General features: G+C 41.5%; 1 protein-coding gene and 1 long non-coding RNA gene across 3 annotated transcripts in view; one reads left to right on the top strand and one right to left on the bottom strand.

Moving 5' to 3' along the window:
* The window catches only part of LOC125434837, a 43,573-nt gene extending 22,226 nt beyond the window's left edge, over nt 1-21,347 (top strand). Inside the window, exons 2-3 of the long non-coding RNA XR_007244833.1 lie at nt 9,717-9,835; nt 21,196-21,347. This is a non-coding gene — a long non-coding RNA (uncharacterized LOC125434837). The remainder of the gene's footprint in view (nt 1-9,716; nt 9,836-21,195) is intronic.
* NTN4 (netrin 4) overlaps nt 5,565-22,217 on the bottom strand; it is a 59,659-nt gene continuing 43,006 nt past the window's right edge. For both annotated transcript variants that reach the window (XM_048500609.1, XM_048500610.1), the window contains exons 7-10: nt 20,983-21,098; nt 17,625-17,693; nt 13,747-13,917; nt 5,565-9,846 (exon numbers count right to left, since the gene is read on the bottom strand). In XM_048500609.1, coding sequence (XP_048356566.1) covers nt 9,713-9,846; nt 13,747-13,917; nt 17,625-17,693; nt 20,983-21,098 — 490 coding nt within the window. In that variant the 3' untranslated portion in view covers nt 5,565-9,712. The remainder of the gene's footprint in view (nt 9,847-13,746; nt 13,918-17,624; nt 17,694-20,982; nt 21,099-22,217) is intronic.

The raw sequence follows: 22,217 nt of genomic DNA, 5'->3' as shown, positions 1-22,217 counted from the left end.
ATTACATTAGTAGAAACAAAGTATATTTTCCTCTGCCAGTCTGTTATGATGTAGCCCTAGTTCCTTTATAAAATTGCCCTTCAGAACAATTCTGTTTTACATAGTTTGTGAAATGCCAGCAGTGTAGTAATGTATTATGGGAAATGCCAGCAGTATGGTAATGTGTTATGGGAATTTATGAGATTTTAAGGGTTTTAGTGTAGGATGTTTTGTTGATCTTGTCCACCTGCACAATGGCAAGATCCTCTCTTTTAAAAAGTTGGAGGGGAGATCTGCAGCAAGATATTCTCTTTTCCCTCCTTCCATATCTTAACTAGATGTCATATACAGGAGACTTAAATTGGCTGAAGTAGTACTACTCATAAGCTCATCTTCCACTCCAGGGCATAGCAAAGATTTTTTTTAAAAAAAGTCACTTTCCCAACTTCCATCAACCATTCTCTATAACATAAAAACTAGAATTATATACTGTATGTTCCAGAGTTGCTTCATTTATTTTTGCCCAGGCTGGCTTTCGGTTTTGACCTTTTAGTTGTACCAGATGTTCTGTTATTTTTAACAACATAGTCATGTCCCTGAAAATACCTCTTGGAAGTAATAAGACAGCCTTGTACATTTAATTTTCCATTCTGCTCTAGGTCTTTGCCAAGATTTTTTAAAAGTAATCCATATTTAGGATTTGAGATGGAAACAAATGTGTCTCTAAATAACATGTTTGAATGCTTCTTATGAGCATCAGGCTGATCATGGAAACAGGATGATGGACTAAGCAGACCATTGATTTGATCTGGCAGGACCTATGAATGTTCTCAGTAGATAAGTTGGGGGATATAGCAATCCTTGCTGGAGTTTTAAGGAATTGGGGGTTCACCTGTGGATCAGTGAGAGCGGGATGGAACACGGTAAATAGGCCATGAAAATGTCAGATGGCAATAAATTGTTTAGTACCTGGATGGAAAAGTCTTTTGCATGCTGTTGAAAAAGTAAATTCAAACCCTCAAGCACTTGATAAGGATATCATGAAGGTTTTCCCATAGAGTCAATTTCTGCTGGAGATGCACAGGATCTAGCATTTCTTATGGGAAGTATGTTGAAGAAACAGTGATGAATAAGAACAGCCCATCAGGGACCTATGGCTGTTGTGGTCTCTAGGGAACAGAAAGATTAGGGCAAGAAATTCTAGCAAAAAACAATGTGCTATAAATTGAAGGTAAAATGAATTAAATAAGTCATTTAGAAGACTGAATGCAAAGAATGGGATCAACTTTGGATGGGAATGTAAGGCAGCCAGACGGAGGATTCTGCATAGCCCAAAACTGGCAGTGTGAAAACGGTGTGAAAATGGTTTTAAAAGGTGTAAAAGGGTTTGCATCGTTTCCACACTGCTGTTTTTGGCCCATGCAGAATCTGCCCTGAGAGATGCTACAGGTCTGTGTACTGACAGATACAGAGGCTCCCTTAATGCCTACCTCTCTTTCTTAGAGTTTAACAGCCATAGAAGGGCATTCATTCTTGCTAGCTGCCAAGCATTCCCTTCTGCTGATCTGGATTGAAGACTCAAAAAGGTCCCTAAATCTGTTCTGTCCCATTGATTCAGGAGAGATTGAAACTTTGAAGCCTGGTTTTGTTCACTGTCCCTTCTTTCATGAGGCTCGTCTCAAGTTTATTTCTCTACTGCTCAATAGGCTCCCTGGCTGATCTGATTTGGTGCTGCCCAAAATGCTACTCTCAGATGAGAACTCACATGTCTCAGCACAAACTGCAAAGTTCTGTGCAGTGGTGTGCAAAATTCTTGCTAGGTTAAGTTTTAGATGTTAACATTTTAGAATGTTAAAGGGTGTGTGTGTGTGTGTGTGTGTGTGTGCGTGTGTGCGTGCGTGCGTGCGCACGCGCGCAGTGGTGGGATCCAAACATTTTAGTAACAGGTTCCCTTGGTGGTGGGATTCAAACAGTGGCGTAGCGCCAATGGGGCTGGGCGGGGCATGACGGGGATGTGGTCGGGGATTCCGGGGGCAGGGCATTAATAATTTCTCTGTTACTGTAAAAAACTCTTAATGTAAAAAAAAAGTTCCTAATTTCCAGCTGGTATCTTTCTGTCCATAATTTAAACTCATTGTAGCAAGTCCTATCGTCTACTGCCAACAGAAACAACTACTTCTCCTCTAATTGACTGCCTGTCAAATACTTAATACTTTCAAATACTTAATTTTGTTTCTAGAAATCAAAAGAAGGATACTTTCCTTAAACCAGGAACTTTACCATATTTCTAAAACATGTTTTTAAAACAGCCCAACAGGGAGAATGATCCCGTTTTCTACCTTCGCTAACCAGCCACATAGGAAACAACAGGACTTTATGATTTTTGGACCTAATGGAATTTCTAACGGAAAAGCAGACCCAATGTGTAACCCCCTTGGAGAGACTTAGTATTTCTAGAAAGGCAGCAAAATATTTGACCCCTAAAAAAGGAGCAGCAGAGAGGTATTTTTATGCATAACCTTTTGCTCCAACACACTGGATTATGTTAGTATTTTAACATTTCTTGAGATCTTTCCATATAAAGAATACTTCCAGAAATATTCTTCTTGGTTGTCCCCCTCCCTTCCCAATCTCTGCCTTTTCTCAGATTAGTGAGGGACATTTGTAAATATTTTCTTACTCAGCTGTGGGAAAGTAGTTGTTGAGTTACTTTGACCTTTGTCCAAGTTAGATTTGGAAACACAGATATTGAAAAAATCAACAAAATTATACAGAAACTCTGGGGACCAGCAGCTTCAGTGGCTTATCAGTAAGCTGTCTCTTCAGTGTGCTAGGAAGTGGTTGCTAGACAGTTGGATGCGTGAGGTTGAAACATTTCTCTGCAGATATGAAATAAACTGTCTTAACTAAAAATATACTGTGGATATTTGTTCCAAAGGTATTGTGTTTACTAATGCCCAGACTGGCTCTCTGTTTAGACACTTTGGTAGCACCAGATGTTTGTTATGTCAGCAACACATGTCCCTGAAAATAGCTCTAGGAAGTAATGTGCTTATATTTTCTACTGGATCTGCTCTCTGTGTTGTGTGATATATTAGAAGGATGAAAGAACTTATGGGATATCCTTTAATTGTTCTCTCCTTCAGTTCTAGTAGCAAAAAGAGTTGTGGTCTCATGATTACTGGCTGGTATCTTGAGTTGGAACGGTATACTGGGTGACCATCCATGACCCCTTATTTACTCCTGGAATTGAATTTATTCTGGGGTCATGAAAAAAATTGTCCATAACATTATGAACTCTGAAAATCATTAGTTATGGAAAAGCACCCAGTGATTTTAGGAGAGAGACAGAAGTGAACTCCTTTAGAGCCTTTTGTATAGCTGATCCTGTGCAGAATCAACTCGAGTGACTTTCAACTACTGCTCAGTCAGCCTGACCTATACCAGGAAAAATTCTAGGACAGATCATTAAGGAGACAGTCTGTAAGCACTTGGAAGGGTATGATGTGATCACTGAAAATCAACATGGGTTTCTCAAAAACAAGTCATGCCAGACCTAATCTTATCTCTTTTTTTGATAGAGTGACAAACTTGGTAGATGAAGGGAATGCTGTGGACATAGAATACCTTGATTTTAGTAAGGCCTTTGACAAGGTGCCCCATGATATTCTTGCGAGTAAGCTGGAAAGATGTGGACAAGACAGTGTAACTGTTTGTAATAGGTTGGATTTGTAATAGGTCAAATACAAAGAGTGCTCATCAATGACTCATTTTCATCCTGGAGAGAAGTGCTACAGGGTTCTGTTCTGGGCCCAGTTCTATTCAATATTTTTATCAGTGACTTGGATAATGAAATAGAGAGCATGTTAATCAAATTTGCAGATGATACCAATTTAGGAGGGGTAGCTGAAAGACAGGCAGGATTCAAAATGATCTGAACAGATTAGAGAGCTGGGCCAAAACTAACAAAATGAATTTAAACAGAGATAAGATTCTACACTTAGGCAGAAAAAATTAAATGCACAGATTGGGTGACAGTTGGCTTGATAACACTATATGTGAAAGGGATCGTGGAATCTTAATAGACCACAAACTGAACATGAGTCAGTAGTGTGTTATGGCCGCCAAGAAAGCCAGTGCAATTCTGGGGTGCATCAATAAGAGTATAGTGTCTAGATCAAGGAAAGTAATTGTACCACTCTACTCTGCATTGATCAGACCTCTCCTTGAGAACTGCATTCAGTTCTGAGTTGGACTTGATGGCCCTTGATAACCACAATTTAAGAAGAATATTGACAAGCTGGAACATGTCCAGAAGAGGGCAACCAAAATGGTAAAAGGTCTGGAATCCATACCCTACAAAGAGAGACTTAGGGAGCTCAGTATGTTTAGCTTAGTGAAGAGAAGGTTGACATGATAGCCATGTTTGGATATTTGGAGGGATGTCATGTTGGTGAGGGAGAAAGCTTGTTTTCTGCTGCTCCAGAGGCCAGGAATAATGGGTTCAATGTGAAGGAAAAGAGATTCCATCTAAACATCAGGAAAAACTTCCTAACAGTAAGGGCTGTTATACAGTGAAAAGCACTATCTTGGAGTGCGGTGGAGTCTCCTTTGGAGGTTTTTTAAGAGAGACTGAATAGCCATCTGGCAGGACTGCTTTGATTGTGTGTTCCTGCATGGCAGGAGGTTGGACTTGATGGCCCTTGTGGTCTCTTCCAACTCTATAATTCTATGAATCTATGATACAGCATGAAAATTACAATTTGGACCTTTGTGGCTTCTCTCGTTCTGTTGCATCCAATACTTCTGAAGTGCTTCAGGGAATCAAGGGATGGTATTTGAAAAATTAGTGCTACATAAGTGCCTCTTACAAGCATTTAGAAGAATATAAATATATTGGAAAAGTTTCTGTGGCTTTAGCAAGTTTTTTTTCTACAATATCTGGCATTATCATCGCTTTTGTTCTGGAAAGCTGGGCATACAAACTAGCGCGGTCACTGGTAAGTATAACTTCTGTAAGTAAGGTAGACCAAAAACTTGGAAGTACCTTTTTAACATAAGCACCAAAAGTGATGTTCTGTGAAAGCTCCCTTCCTTTATTACACAGCTCATGTGTATAGAAAATTCATATGACTCAACCTGATGCTTTTTTTCAGAGTGAACCAAAACTGGCAAAACATTTACACCACCCAGAAAAGGAAACCAACAGCATAGCCTTCAAATGGAAAAGTTAAAGCAGTGGAGAAACATTTGCTAGAGGCAGCTTTACATCATCTGATATTGTAAATAGGGTATAGTGATAGAGTATAGGGTCTTTAAATAATGTTTAAAATATTTTAAAAATGATTGATGGCGGGGCACAAGAAGCCATTGTCATGGCATACTCATGAAGTTAAAGGAATAGACAGAAGAAACTAATCCAACTTATGTGACCACATTCCCCAGTGGTAATGTCTATTACTCAGAAACTGTCTAGGGAAGAATCAAATTTTCTTAGTGGCAATATTCATGTTATATATTCGTTGAAATTTTAGACAGAACTACTGGAATCATTGAGCTACACTGAAAAGATAAAATGCAAATTATTTGAAATCATAGCATATTTATTATATACATAAGATATAAAAAACAAAATTTCAAAACAGTATCATTTTGTGAATCCACAGGACCACAAACAAAAACACAAAAGACAAGTGTCACTTAAAAAATGCTCTGCAGTTCTTCCTTTGTTTTTGTTTGTATAAACAGAATATGTTTTATAAATGTGTTAATAGATAAGCATATAGTCTAGTGAAGAAAATGGTAAAAAATCATGAAATATCCACAAATTAACTTCATTGTGGAAATGTATGTATTACAAGTTGGCATAGAACAAAGCATATTTCAGGCTATCATGCGTACTCACATGTAAGTCCACCTTAGTTGAATGGGATTTACTTTCAAGTAATGTGCATCAGATTGCAGTCTTTCCTATACAGATTCAAATATTATAACATCCAGACTGAATTCAACATGAATTATGAACTACATCCATCACATTTCAACAGAACTAGTTTTTATCAGACTTTTAATAGATGCTATCAATAGAATTAAGCCATTAGGCTGAAGTAGAATTTCAGTGCAAATATATTAGTGGGGGTTTTTTCCAAAATGCATCCTTAACTTTTTTTATTCACTGTTGCCAGATGTAAGAAAAGTTATTCTACTGGTTTTGCAGTGTTTCCTTTCCGATAGACTTTTCACTGTGCCATTTTAGAATTTTTACACTATAAAGAGACAGGCAATAAAGTGCTTTTAAACAATGAAATACTTACATGAGTTTAATGCCCCCTGTTCACCCTTTATGGAGTCAGTCTGTCATGAGCCAGTCCCTGGGAGACCAGGAATCAGATGCAGAGCCAGACAATACCATGGACTAGGAGCTGGCTTCCTGAGAGGAGATGTGAGTAACTGACCCAAGCCCTTCCCTGCCAACTGAGGCTGGGCAAGATGTGGTGCATCTGGGAGAGCTTTCAGCAGTCCCAGATAAGCTAAGTGATAAGCCAGCTGCACAAAGAAGGCAAAGGCAGAGACAGCAGCTCAGTAATAAAAGGAGAAGTGCCCGCATCATAGCTCAATGGGCACTGTCAGCTCGTAGCTCGATATGGCAAAAGGCTCTGCGAACTGGAAACAGCAACATCAGAGAAAGACTGAGTCTTTGCAGGACTAGGAAGGGTGTCTTGGGCTTGGCTCTGCCTGGATGCGATGAATGTGTTTCACTGGAAAGCTCCATGCCTCAGGTTCCCTCCTCCACACCTCAGACCTCCATTCCTAGCCAGCCTGCCTGCCTGCTTATATTCCTGGGTTTGCTTGACTCTGGATTGTCTGACTATGCCTTTGCATGCCACCTGCCTTGACCTTAGATTGTCTGACCATGCCTTTGCCTGCTACCTGCCTTGACCTTGGTTTGTCTGACACACTATATAGCTCATGCCTGCCTGGAACACACAGTCATTTTATCACCAAAGGTCTGATGAAAGGATTTTTATTTATGTTGGCTCAAACACAGAGTTAAAGGCCAATTAGGCACAAGATGTCTGCTGTGCGATGGCGGGCGAATGTCTGTCACAGCAAGATTTCTTGTATGGATATATTTCCTGCTTTCACTTTCCATCACTTCTAGTACAACTTTTAATTTGCTTTGCTACTAGAGCAGGCAGATTTGCCAGTGAGCACAGCTTTGTCCTGGACATGTTTCCTCCACCCATGACCAGCCTACCTAGCTCCACCCTTTCCATCCCTTTCTGCCATTCATGCCTTCCCCTTCTCCCCACTTTCCATGTTGCTGGCTCCTTCTTGCTTCTCTAGATGCTTATATTGAGATATCTATATCTTGATATAGTAACAGAGAGGAACAGTACAAGCATGGTCTCTTTTTGGCTCCACCACCCTCCCCTGTTGTACTTCTGCCCTCCCCTATGACCGGGAAGACTTTAAAAAACTTTATTTCAAACAAACAAACCTTTATTTTAGAAGAAGCCCCTCTCTTCTCCTGCAGCAGCAGCAGCAGCAGCAGCAGGTGGGGTGGGGTGGGGATTATCAGGTCTAACCATGGTCCTCTTCATCAGCAGCATGTGGTCCAGGGAACTGCTTTGCCTTTTTTATTTGGGGGGAATTATTTTTGGGAAGGGTTACAATATTGATATAACTGGATTAACAGAAATATTGATATTAGAGTGATTTAAAAGCTTTTACAAATCCAGCCAAATCTTGGCACTACCAGATATGATGAGATTTGTGCCTTTGAGGCTAAGTTGATGAATGGAGTTAAAAGAACCAGGAGAAGGAGAGGCCTAAGAGAGTTCAGAAAAACTGCACAGCAGGAGTGTGCCTCCTCACGTGTAAACCGAGAAACACAAGGAGACCCAACTACAAGCCCACTACATAGTAAAAAGCCCAAGATAAGTGCTTCATGTATAATGGACCAACCTCTGCTGGTTGCATTGGTTTAACTGAGTGGAAAATTTGACCCAGCATTTTCAAAGTATCCCAAATAAAAATACTATGAATTGCTTTTAAGAAAGTTCTGCAGAGCGCAGTTGAATACAGACATGTCTTAATAAGATATCATACTTTACTGGATGGAATTTTCAATGGATTTTCTCACTGGTAAATTATTAGCTTCCATACATGTGTTACCCACTAGAAATCTGCAGTAAATGTAATCACATTCATTCTGTTAGTTTTAATATATCAACATAGATCAAAAACATTGCATTGGTTCTTTTTAGGATTTGTAGCTGACAGCAGTCCATCAACAGCACATATGTAACCTTCCAAAGAATTACACAAGAATGAGGTGTGAACTCTCAGATGAGTCCTTGGTGACAGCTCAGTCAGGATTTATACCAACAAAGGTGTTTTTTTTTTTAAAAAAGTTGGGCACTAAGTCAATATTGACAATGAAAACCTAATATAAAACTTAAACTTTTGGCTCTGATTGTAAGGTCACTTTTTGTGGAATTAATGGGATTTACTTTTAAGCAGATTGTCCCACTGCAGAGATTTATGAGTGCATCCTTGTTAACAGATACCCCTTTCCCCATCAAACAGATGACTGGTGGGAAGGTGGAATGGAGGGAGGGGCTTTACAAGTACAGCTACTCTGCTGCTGCACTCCCTTACTGCAAGTTCTGAACTTCCCGTGTACATTCAGTTGGGTCTGTGGGACAGGGCAGGGGTTTTTCACAAATGCTAGCAGCCCCAGACTTTCATGGGACCCACCTGAAGGCCAGCAGTGGGGGTAGTGGAGGAGGTAATGCGAGGCTGCTGGTTGGGGGTGGTGGTGATGGCATGAATGGCTAATGGCCCAGCACGCCAGTGTAAGGCAAGGTTTTCCCCAGCCACCTCTAAACTACTTCCTAACTTCCTGGTTTCCTCACCCATTCCAGGCTTGATCAGGAGACCTCACTGGGAGAGGCTTCCTTCCAGTTCACCCAGCCTCCAACACCCCTGAGCCCCTAGCTGACTCATGGCTTTTCCCTCTCATCCCTCCCTATGTGAGTGGCACTGGGTGGCTTGATGTGTCAAATTATTTTTGTTTATACCTTGGAATTCTGCTATTCATGTCTTAACTGTGTTGGGTGCCAGATCCATTTTGGGAGGAAAGAGGTCTGCATGCCCATTTCCCACATTTTTAGGGATCCTCTTAGGGGATTTGGGGTGAGGGCTTATGGGGATATACCCACATCAGGGACTGTCAAGGTACCAAGTGGCAGGAGAGACAATGCAGTGGCTGGTGCCCATGTGGAATCCATCAACCTACCATCCCAAGGGATTTCCCCCACCCAGCTGGGCTGGGGTACAGGCAGCAGAATACATCAGCCAGAAAGCAGATCCGCTGGTATTGGGATCTGTCACTCCATGCTGTGCCAAGGCTCTGTCAGCTGCTGAACCAATAATGTTATGGCCATTTTCATTCCAGCAAGTTGTTGGTGTCATTATATGTTTGGGTGCTGTGGGGCTGCTTTGCCATCTCTCCGCCCTCCCACTCTTTAGTGCTGAGCCTGTAACTCCGTTTCTATATGTCCATTCCCTCTGCTCTATTGAAACCAATGTGTTTAGGAACAGGGTGAAATAATTTCAGTTGGAATACCTCTTGACACATTTGGCACTGTTTCCTTACATTCCAGTTTTAATTTTTTCTCCATGAACGTTGCATTTTGTGCATAAATAAATGGCCTGTTCATCACTTTCAGCTGCAGTTTTTGAAAATCTCAAAGACTTTTTTCCCAAGAACTGGTTTCCACTCCTGGACAAAACTTTTCATATTGACTATCAGTCTGCTTGCTTGGACGTCTTCATATCCAGCTACAAGGTATGTCAAACCTGTGAATAAAAATCCAGACATTATGTAATTGATTTAAATAATACCTGCCCAGCAGGGACGTAGCGAGGGGGAACTGCGCCCGGGGCACGCACGCACCTTGCGCCCCTGCCATGCCCCTTGCCCCCGCCCTGAATGCCCCCAGAACGCACCAGCCACACCCCTGCACAGGCATGCGTCCAGGGCATCGCCCCCCATCCCATTGGTGCTACACCACTGCTGCCCAGTGTATAATCATAAGAGCAAAATAGTTTCAAGCATTTTTAATACTTTTTGTCATGGCCTTTCTTCATAGAGCCTAGGGTGGCTTACATTATTCTCTCTTCCTACATTTATTTGTACAACCTTGAAAAGTGGACTGAGCTGAGGAAAAGTTTGCTTATTTTTATTTATAGCCCACTTTTCTCACCAGTAGAACCGAAAGTTGCTTACAGTATTGCTCTTTCTTCTGCCTTTTTATCTTCACAGCAGCAACCCTGTGAGATAGGTTACGCTAAGAGACTGACCCAAGGTCACCCAGCAGGCTTCATGGCAGAGTGAGAATCTAAACCCAGTTCTCCCAGATCCTAATCTGGCACTCTAACATACCATGATGGCTCTCTATCTATAGGCAAAGTGGGAGACAGAATGTGAATTAATTGTTTAAGGACAGCAAAGATAAAAATATAACATATTCTTGTTCTCTAGGTGGCTTGTATAGTTTAACAGCATTGCTGTTAGTAAAATATTTCTGCAGCTGAATCAATATTCTCATTGCAAACATAACTGTTGAGGGACTCTATTTGTAATATTTCCCTAGAAACCTAAAGCATTGCAACATGGGAGTGATATTACCTTGTTAGTTGTAGTTTGCTGTTAATATGTATGGCTGCTGTTTTTGAGAGTATAAAAATAAAAGTAGACTGAAATGTTCTATCCTGTTGTTCAAGGTTACAAATATTTTCTAGAATTCCTGGAAACCTTTGTTTTTTGTTTGCCAATTGTAAGGAACACTCTGTTCTTTGATAATGGGGGGAAGACCTGTTGTAAGGAAGTATTTATTTATTACATTTGTATGTATGTACAAGTGGAGAACCTGCAAGGACTTGCGGGGGTCACTTCATTTTTTTCTGTATTCCCTTCCCCACACTATTTCCACTGTCTGACCTCTTGGCAGCTCCCATATCTTCTCCATTTTGTCTGATTCTTTCTTTTGTTTCCATGCAACAAGCAACCTTTCTTTTACCTGCCCCCCTTAGCTTTGTTTTTACTTCTTTATACCCCACCCTTCTCCCTAGTGGCAACAAGCCATAGCCATCACTGCACCTGAGTAAGCTCAGTTGCACAAAGTGAATGGCAACAAATTGCCTGGTGTTGTTACTAGCCTTGGCCTTGATGAATGTTCCCTCCACAAAAGAAAGGAAGGAGCAGGGGTGGACTGCAACACCAAAATAAGCCTGGTAACTGTTCTGCAGCTCCTTTTTCCTTTTACTGACAGAAACCCCACTCAAATGATCACTGAAGTCTCAAAGAGCATTAATTTCTTAAAGTTATGGGTGCTGCTTCTGTTATTTTGTTGTGGGGATCTAAACCCCCAGGGTGGTTTCTTTTTAAGAATTCAAATTTTTATCCCATGCCCAGTTCTGCAGTGGGCAACCCCCAAGGACTTGCAGGAGGTGCCTCACTTTTCCTTAAAACTCCTCTTCATATTATTACCTTCTTCCCTCCTCCTGACGGCCCCACATCATCACCTTTCCCTGGTTCCTTCTTGCCTTCTTACCCACTCACAAACCTACCTTTATCTGCCATACATCTTCAGCAATATTCATTTATTATTTACGTCATCAATATCCCATATTGCTCCACAATAGGGACCCAAAGCAGTTTACATCCTTCTCTTTTCCTCCATTTTTTTCCTCACATCAGACTGAGAATGCCTGACTGACCCAATTTCATCCAGTGAGCTTTCACAGCAGAGAACACATTTGAATCTGGAACTCCTAGTTCCAAGTGTGAAACTCTTAATTTTTGTACCATTCTGGCTTTGTGCTGTGCGGTGTGGTGGCTACTACTGGACAGGCTACTACTGAACAGTACGTATCCAGGTCTGGGTGACTCATACAAGACTCATAACAGCAAGTTACCTGGTGGTTGCTGCTCAACTTGACACCAGTAGTGTTCTCTCAAAGGCCAAAACAGTCCTTAAAAAGGTGCTGACTGCCTTTCCTGCCTTCTTGACATAAGTCAAGGCATGAAAACTGATGATGCTCTTCTGGTTGCCTAGCACAACAGTATTACCAGTGAGGTCATCAGTTTCTTAATGCTACTCACTCTTTTCATAATTCTGAAATTTGTAACCCTTCTATATGTGGGTGTTTTGTATTTTATATTTCAGATTTTTCTGCAAACCTGGGGCATTTTTCAGGTGTGTAGAAAGATCTGCCTTGTTCATTTATGACCTCAGTCTCTGGAGTTCAGTATCCAAAAGTTTGGCGATGTTGAGGATTTTAGATGTGTTGATATACTTAGAAAATTTGCATGTCACATCTCCAGACATTTGCTAGAGGCAGTTGACAAAGTAAATCCAATAACAAAAATTATCAATAGTAAACAATCCACAAAACAGCCAAAATTAATATGGCCAGAGCAGTAAGCTAAACTACTGCAGTCAAATGTCTGCTCACAGCCTGAACTTGATCCTGATAAAAGTTGGTTTCAGGTAGCTGACTCAAGGTTGACTCAGGCTTCCATACTTTTGAGGTTGGTAAAATGAGTACCCAGCTTGCTTGGGGTAAAGTATAGATGGCTGGGGAAGGTGACGGCAAATCACCTCATAAATATAGTCTGCCTAGTAAACATCATGATGTGCATGCACAGGGGATTACCTTTACCTTTTAGAAATACAAAACTATCCTCAAGCTAGATGTAGTAGAAACTTTTAATTTCTCAGAATAAAAATGGCCTGCATATCAATCTTCACATGCGCTGATTGGAAAAGAGATTGTCACTGACAACTTCAGTGGCAGTACTTCCACGTCATAATTAATGTATGAAATTATAGATCTAAAGTGAAGCTTCAATTGAAAGAAAAGTCTACCATCCAATCTCTAAGAACGATTGGCAGTTCAATTTCCTGAAGCTTCTACATAATCTTTTTCTTATTCACAGAATGTAGCACAAAATGGCATTTGTATATCAAGGCACTTTTTGAGTCCAATAGCACCTTAAAGATCAAATTTTTCCAGGATATACATTTGTGTGTGTCAAAGTTTTCAATCAGGAAAGCTTATACATTGCTTATACAAAGCTTATAGAAAGTTTTGTTCATGTTTAAGATGCTAGTGGACCCTGATTTTACTACTGCAGGCTGATGCAACTACCCACCTATATAAAGGCAGACTTTTCACCTGGCATTCACATGTAAAGAAATTAAATTTTATTTTTCTGACTTAATTATTTGTAAATTATGCAGGAATTTATTGATGGAGTTATTGATGGAAAACCCTTATTGATGGAATTAACTTGGGCACCATGAGTTTTACAATCGATTGTTTGACAATTGTGAACTGTTTGTTGGAAACCACCCTGAGCCCATAAGGGGAAGGGCAATTTAGAAATCAACAATAATAATAACAATAACAACAACAACAACAACAACAATAATAATAATACATACATACATACATACATACATACATACATACATACATACATACATACATACATACATACATACATACGAAATTGTAAAAAAACAAGAAAAAAATCACTGTCACATGGGCTGATTCCGCATGGGCCAAAAACAGCGGTGTGAAAATGGTGTAAACCCTTTTACGCTGTTTTAAACCCTTTCACACCATTTTCACACCAGTGTTTTTGGCCCATGCAGAATCAGCCATGGACACAATGTTCATAATACCTACCAGGATTGAGTACTGGGCAAGTACATCCTCTGTTGGTCCATGATTCTGGGTAAAGAATCCTCTTTCCTCGAAAAATCTTCAGCTTTGTAGATTTCAGTACTTTTTTGATCTTCACATTGACCTCAGCATGAGAGCCTTTATCATGAGCTGATAAAATCTTTGCCTTCACCACTGTGAAAGACAATTTCAAAAATCATTATCGTCTTTCATTCTAATATATAGGTGCACATTAATGTTGGGTACCGTTGATTTGTATACTATGTAACTATGTCTGTTTGCACTTTGTGAGTGATTGTAACTGTCTTTTATGGCAGGCTAATACAATACAGTTTTTCCATATATTTGATTTGTTGAAAAGAAAACGGAACTAGATGTGGTTGAACAGAGACAGTGCCAGATCTTCTCCTTGATGAGCCTGTTCAGCCTTTGCCAATGACAAGGCACAGGGAGATGCTCAGTGACCTGATTTTGAGGAAAAACTGAGCATACAGCTCAGTTCCTTCCCACTAAAGTGACTGGGGAATTGGCACTGCTTACTCGTCATTTTAAATGTTTATACAGATCTGCAAACTACAACAGCGCTGTCATGTAGATTGGCCACCTCCTCTCATTATAGGTTTAAAACACATATATTTTGGCAGAGAGAGGTAATTATTTTAAATCCGAGTGCTCATTCTCAGTTAGGTTGGGTCATGGAAGTGCCTAGACAAAATGTTCCAGGGGGAGTCTCCCCATCCCGCTTTAAGTCATGCATGGATGGATTTCAACGGACAGAGGCCTGTTGCCAACACAATGCAAATAGTACAATAAGCACTTTATATTGGAGGTATACAGAGAAATATTTGTCCACAGATCAAATGCTGCTTTGCTCTCTCAGGCCATTATTTATAGGTTGCATCAAAATATTGGAAGAGGCATTCTGTAAGGAAGCTTATACAGAGCAGAAAAATATGCTGGCAGCTGTGTTGGTCCATCTGAAAAACGCAACAATATCATGGCACAATACTTGTATTAGGATCATCACACAGCAGGAATCAAGGTTTTCAATGCATCAGAACTTGTCTTCAGGCAGGGTACTAAACCAAAAAGGGGGTGGGGAGGGAAAGAAACAAGATGTTGCTTGGCACGATGAAAAGCACATGTTTGTGATTGTAATAACCTTAGAATGGAAACATAAGAACATAAGAACATAAGAACAAGCCAGCTGGATCAGACCAAAGTCCATCTAGTCCAGCTCTCTGCTACTCGCAGTGGCCCACCAGGTGCCTTTGGGAGCTCACATGTAGGATGTGAACGCAATGGCCTTCTGCGGCTGTTGCTCCCAATCACCTGGTCTGTTAAGGCATTTGCAATCTCAGATCAAAGAGGATCAAGATTGGTAGCCATAAATCGACTTCTCCATAAATCTGTCCAAGCCCCTTTTAAAGCTATCCAGGTTAGTGGCCATCACCACCTCCTGTGGCAGCATATTCCAAACACCAATCACACGTTGCGTGAAGAAATGTTTCCTTTTATTAGTCCTAATTCTTCCCCCCAGCATTTTCAATGAATGCCCCCTGGTTCTAGTATTGTGAGAAAGAGAGAAAAATTTCTCTCTGTCAACATTTTCTACCCCATGCATAATTTTGTAGACTTCAATCATATTGAAGGAAAAGGTGTTAAACAGTCTTAATTTGATTAGGATGTATTCAGCGCAAAAAAATCTCAAGTTATATCAAAGCTTTGGAATAAAGAAGCAATACAATTGCTTCCTTTGAAAAGATTTTTTTAAAGTGATGGTTTGGTTCAGTCTCTAGCCCTAAACAGACCACAAGGTTCCTCTTAAAGACAGAGAACAGAAGTAAATAAAAAAGCTGTAGTCCTGAAGCTGAAAATTAATTTTAGCTGGGACCCCAGGGCCATTTTCGCACGGGTTGTATAATGGACAAAATGCCCCATTGTTGATCCATGCTGCGGTACTTTCCCTCATTTTTGATTCTGCACAGCTCCCCAGTTCTTCCCGGGAGTCGAGGCAGGGCCACTGTGTTATACCCCAGCGGTTTCTGCATGAGCCCAGGGCTTTCCCATTTTCACTGCGAGCTCTTCTGCAATCTCTTCCGCACATGTGCGGACAACCTCTGTTTCCCACATTGGCTGATTCTGTCCCCATTCCCCCACTCGCTTTCACTATTTTAGTTTTAAATGACTCTGAACCCAAAACTTCTTCTCTGTTGATAAGAGATGTGACTTTCATTGCAGTGGGGAAAAAACACAGAGGGATAAACCGTGGACCTTAGACAGAAAAGCGGGGTGTGCAGGCACTGCGAATGGCAGGGCACGGATTCTCACACACAAGGATTTCAGTCAGAAAAGCGGGGTGTGCCTGTTGATTGGTGGGGCGGGCCAGAGCGGCAAGGTGGAAGAAATAGCCCCAGTTCTTTTGCCGTGGTGTTTTCATGGCAGCGGAAGCACACAGAGGCAAGCAGAGTCACACTGGGGCTTTTAAAAAGAACCTCCATTTTGGCGGTTTTTGAAAGCCGCAGGGGAAAGGGAAAATGGTGGTGCAACAAAGGGATAGACCCAGTGCTGCTTCGAGGACCGTGAAGAATTCCAGGCTGCACTGGGATATTCCCCTAACAACGGTAAAATTTGGCCGAGAAAAAACGGCCCAGGTATAGAATCAACAGAAACAAAATTCCTCTGGGGGGAATATGCCTGCTGACTACCAACAACAATCCAGTTTGTATAGGAAACTGTTTCCAGTAGGTATGTACATTCTTACTTATTGATTACATTTATATTCCACCATTCTTCCATGGAATTCAGAGTAATATAAACAGAGACCCCAAGAGGTCTCCAATCCAAGTGCTGACTGCACCCAGATCTGCTTAACTTTGGCAAGGTTCTGTGTCATATGCTGGGGTTCCCAATCCTGTTTAATCTGTGGGTCCTTCTGGGATGTTGAGGACAGGTAGTGGGCATTCATAACAAAATTGTTTTAGCAGGAAAGGGAACTCACAAAATGACTACTAAGGTGGTTGAGTCCAATCACAAAATGTGAGGAGGTTGCAAAACTACTATCCTATTACTGAGACAGCTGTATCCGTATGGATGTTCCCTGAAGATGTAAAGGCATTTATTTTGAAGGCTAAATGATGTTACTATCGCAGGAAATAGCTTCAATACCCTAATGTCCCGGATCAGAATGAAATACAGCCTTTTGAACTTTTTCTAGGTCAAATTTAGTCAAGAGACACATCATTTCCTATTGAATTTTAAGCTCTTGTGAAACATGTGGCAGCTATAACCATTTTTAAAGGATATGAAATGGAGTGCTGAACAAAACATTAATTCTGACACAGCTTATTTGTATAACCAACTTTTTCTAGGATAAGGTATAGTATGATCTCTCAATGTTTGTTTTAGCAAAACAATACTCCTGCCTCCACGTGTTCTTGAGGGCTAGGAGATTTTAAAAAATCAAATGTCTTTGATTTTTTGAACCTGCAATCTAAAGATATGCAACACTAAAGAAGACTTACTATCTTATTAGTTGTTTCTGAAGTCTACATTTGCTCAGAAGTCAGGCTTATGGGATTTAATGAGAAGACACCAGAGTCATTGGATCAGAGGAGTTTGGATGTTCATGGAACCAATCTTACAGAATCTGCATACAAATCCATCTTTCTCTGCATTCCCCCTGCCCGCCGCAATTTTTCTATAATAGTCCTGTACTACTTAAGTGCTTTTTCTTAATGTTGATACAACCATATACTGCATCTTTAATCATATTAGGGAGCAGCTCTGTTGACAATTATCTCCTAAAATACCTTCATGAAATAGCCTTTTATTAAATTGCTTACAATAGGCCATGTGGAGAATGTTTTTAGTTAACTCACCATACGTGTATTTCATGCCACAGAAGGTCTTGGAATTTCCTAAAACTTGATCTTTACACTCACATTTTCCTGTGGAAACATATCGGAAATATTTCTTGCTTTGAGATGTCACCTGATAAGATCTTTAAACAATCAATATTATCTCATGTGATAATGGGAAGTATAAGACACACAGTTGTTTGTGTCCAGTTGGCTGGAAGGGAACAAAATACTTCCAGTACAAAGATCTGATTTTGGAGACTAACATCTTTCATGGATTATGTTTATTTGCAACTAGCGGTACCTGGCCACATGTTGCTGTGAGTTACTGTGGTGAAATGGGAAAGGAACAGTAGCAGCAAATCAATTGCAGAGGCCAGCAGTAAGTGCTCATGCAAACACGCAGCCTGATACTGTGCGATGCCATTGATGTGTGTGCCCGCATTCCTTGGGGGAGGGGGAATGGAAAGGCACCCCTTCCACACATCTAGGCTGGCTGGTCATGATCCTTTACCTGGGAGTAAGGTTGGTTGGTGGCAATGGGTGTCGCTTCTGAGAAAACCCTCTGAGGGGTGCGACGCAGCCATTCAAAGTATGTCACAGTTGCTTTACTGAGCTTACTCCTGAGTAATGTGTGCCTGGTTTTCTTAGCTGTAACCGCAGTATTCAGGGAATCTAGGCTGGCTGGCCCCTCCCTCCCGTCCCTTGCATGTCGCCCCATTCTCTTCCCTCCCTCACTTCACTTCCCTTGCATGCCACCCCTCCCTCTCCCTCCCTTCCCTTTCCCTCCGCTAGGGTGGGTGGGTCATATCAAGATGCTGGGCCCCCTGCCTCCCCTCCCTTGCATGCCACCCCTCCCTCTCCCTCCCTTCCCTCTCCATTGTGTGTATGTGTTTCACTTTCACACGAGTTATTGCCTGTGTACTGTTTTCACTGATCATATCTGGCCATCTGAGTGAACTTTCTAAGCTGCACAAACATCCTAAGGGTGACAGTTACACACAGGCAGCTGCATATCCTTCACCATGGAGCGCCAGGAAACAGGCGTTTTCCCTGGGCCAGGTGTGAAATTTAGATGCGAACATCTAAAAACACTCTCGCCTGGATGACTATAGTGGCTGGGAATTTTCAGAGGAATTGGTCCAGCAGTTACTGAGTTATACCATCACTAACAAATACACGGTTAGCTTTGTGTGTGTGTGTGTGTGTGTGTGTGTGTGTGTGTGTGTGTGTGTGTATACACACACATACACACACACACATGATATATTGTTGTGATTATATGGATGGTGAGAACAATCACCCACCAGTCAAATTACCTTAATCGGCCCTCATGTCTTCAGCCTTCCTTTCCTCCTTTGGCAGTTTCTCCCCATGAAAACTCTGGTCAACTTACACAGTGCCACTGAAGACAGGCCCAGTTGCATGGCTGGGGAGCCTGAAAGGACTTGGGAGAGTATATATGACTTTCCCTTGTATTCCCCCTACACTTTATTTACTCTTTCCTTCCTTCTGGTAGTCCAATAGCCTCATTTTTACTCGCTTCTTCTCCTATCTACCTACTGTCCAACCTACCTTTTTTTGACCCCCATCTTCAGCTATACTTATTATTTATTTACTTCATTTATAGCCCACTTTTCTCCACAATAGGGACCCACAGTCGTTTACATCATTTTCCTCTCCTTTTTATCCTCACAACAAGCTGAGAGTGTATGATTGGTCAAAGTTACCCAGTGAGCACTCACAACAGAGTGGGAATTTCGACCATTGTGTCCCTTATCCTAGTGTGAAACTCTAATAACCACACCACACTGGTTTTCATTGGAAGGGTGCTATTGAACAGTCACAAGTAGCTGGGCCTGGCCACAATGAGTCCTTCCGATAAGGCCAAAACAACCCTTTTCCTGTACCACCTCCCTGCTTTTTTTTTTCTCACAGAAACTAAGTCTTGAAGGCTGGCAATATGGTTGTGGTTGTCTAGCCCTGCCGCTGAGGGCTACAGGCACTCTTTTCATCATTTTGGTTTTTTGCCCAGTGTATTTTTTAAAATCAGATTTTTCTCTAAACCTAGAGCTTTCCTCAGATTTGTAGAAAGAACTATCTTGTTTGTCCATGATCCCAATGTCTGGATTTATGTATTCACATATGGGGGCATGCTGAGAATTAGATATATTGATTTGGATTGGATCTTGTTTTCATCTGTGTCAAGTTGTTTGGCCTTCTGGACTATGATTTCTCTTCAGATTTGAGATGCTGGGTCTTCCAGTGTCCCCTTATCCCCCTTCCTTCTCTTTTACTACATACATGTACTTACAGCCCAATTTTTTTTGGGGGGGGGTGCAGTAGAGCAGCAGCTGGGGACAGTGCCACCACACTGCCTCCAAATATGCAATCAACAGTTCAGTTACCAGAGGAGAAAGAGAAACTTTCTTCCCCAAGGAAGCCCATTGGGGGGGGGGATGATTTAATCCCCATTTTTTGTGTTGTAAGTCTGCACCACTGAAAAAGGATGTTCCCAGACCAAAAGTTCTTTGGGAACATTCCCAGAATTCTCCCCTCCATGCCAGTGCAGGCATTTGTGGTCAGCTGCCACAGGTACCAGCTTCCAGCTGCCACAGGTACCAGCTTCCCCATCCATGCCAGTTAAGAGTGGTGGACTTTAATCTGGAGAACCGGGTTTGCTTCCCCACTCCGCCATGTAAGCGGTGGACTCTTATCTAGTGAACCGGATTTGTTTCTGCACTCCTATACATGAAGTCTGCTGGGTAACCTTAAGCTAGTCACAGTTCTTTCAGAACTCTCTCAGCCTCACCTACCTCACAAGGTGTCTATTGTGGGAAGAGGAAGAGAAGGAGTTTGTAAGCCGCTGTAAGACACCTTGCAGGAGAGAAAGGTGGGTTTTAATCCAAACTCTTCAGTCTGCACAGTGCTGGGGGCACAGACGTGGAGCAACCATTCTGCCATTTTCAATGCAGCTTCATCCCCAGTTAGTATAACATCATATGTTTCTGAGATGGATGCATATCACTATTGTTCATTGAGTGATCATCTGTGCATATGATTGGCTTTGCATCTATAAAGAAAGTGACCTCAGAAACGTCTAGAGCTACAAGCAGGGGCAAAAATCCTCCACTTGGTGCAGAGATACATTGAACATGCCCAAAAGGAAAGAGCTGCTTTTAAATACCTGTCCTTTTAAAATTCATCATTGGGAGGTGAGTCCCATTAAATCCAATGGGGCCAGGAATGCAGAATTTAGTCAAATGAAAGACTGCCCCCCCCCCCGCATGTAATTTAAAAAGTGCTTGCTTTTTATCTCTTAGATCTAACGCAACATATTTCTAATTTTGCTTCTATCTTGTTCACTGATCAGTCTTACCTGAATGTCGAAGGGCAGAATACCCTTGTTCATCTTCCCACCCCCATGCTGGTTCGCTTTCATTATGTGCAGAATAAAAATTAGGGATTTCATGGTACCAGTTGACATCTGCATTGCTGAAATGAAAGGAATGTGCTAAAATACTTTTTTTTCAAAAATCAGTTCATTTCAACTTTGTAAAAGCAAATTTTCTTTCTGATTTCCTATGCATAGTGAAGGGCAAGAGCATATATTCAACTCAGGATGCTGCCGCCACATCTCAGCTCAGAATTCCCTGGTCCTGGAAATCTGCAGATGTCTTGAGGAGGAAAAGTCCACCTTTTAACATTTTCAAGATAAGATGGCTCGGGCTGAAATAAGTTGTTCTGAGGATGGTTCTGGTGGGTTTTCTGGGCTGTGTGGCCGTGGTCTGGTGGATTGTGTTCCTAACGTTTCACCTGCATCTGTGGCTGGCATCTTCAGAGATGTATCACAAAGAAAAGTCTGTTTCACACTGTGTCTAAGTGAGAAGGGAAAGTTTAGTGTGGTATATTGTCCATGTCCCAGGGTGGAGAACCAATCATTAAGTGTTTGGGTGGAACTTGCTATGCAAAGGTGTGGTTGAGTGCATTGTATTGCGGGTGGGGTTATCCATTTTTAAAGTACTGGGAGCCAGGCTTTGCTAATTTTTAACGTCTCTTCTTTCTTATTGAAGTTGTCCTGGTGTTTGTGAATTTCAATGGCCTCCCTGTGCAGTCTGACATAGTATGCTTCTGAATTGTCCATAATTTCAGTGTTCTCAAATGAAGTATTATGTCCAGTTTTGTTTAACACATGTTCTGCAACTGCAGATTTTTCAGGATGGTTAAGCCGACAGTGTATTTCGTGTTCCTTAATATGGGTCTGAATGCTGCGTTTTGTGGTTCCTATGTAGACTCCTGTGATATACTCCTGCAGAAGTGAGGGGTTCCTATGTAGACCTTTCCATGGCTACAGGGTATGCGATATACTCCTGCAGAAGTGAGGGGGTCTCTCTTGTCCTTTGCTGAGCGTAGCATTTGCTGTAGGTTTGAAGAATACAGAGTACAGAATACAGACCATCTTCAAACCCACCAGGAGTATATCGCATATATCGAAGATGCCAGCCACAGATGCAGGAGTATATCGCATACCCTGTAGCTGTGGAAAGGTCTACATAGGAACCACAAAACTCCTTTCCACCAGACCACGGCCATACAACCCGGAAAACCCACCAG

This window comes from Sphaerodactylus townsendi, linkage group LG06 (genome assembly GCF_021028975.2).
Source record: "Sphaerodactylus townsendi isolate TG3544 linkage group LG06, MPM_Stown_v2.3, whole genome shotgun sequence".
Taxonomy (NCBI): Eukaryota; Metazoa; Chordata; class Lepidosauria; order Squamata; family Sphaerodactylidae; genus Sphaerodactylus; species Sphaerodactylus townsendi.
The sequence above is the reverse complement of the archived record's forward strand: the minus strand, read 5'-3'. Positions and strand labels throughout refer to the sequence as shown.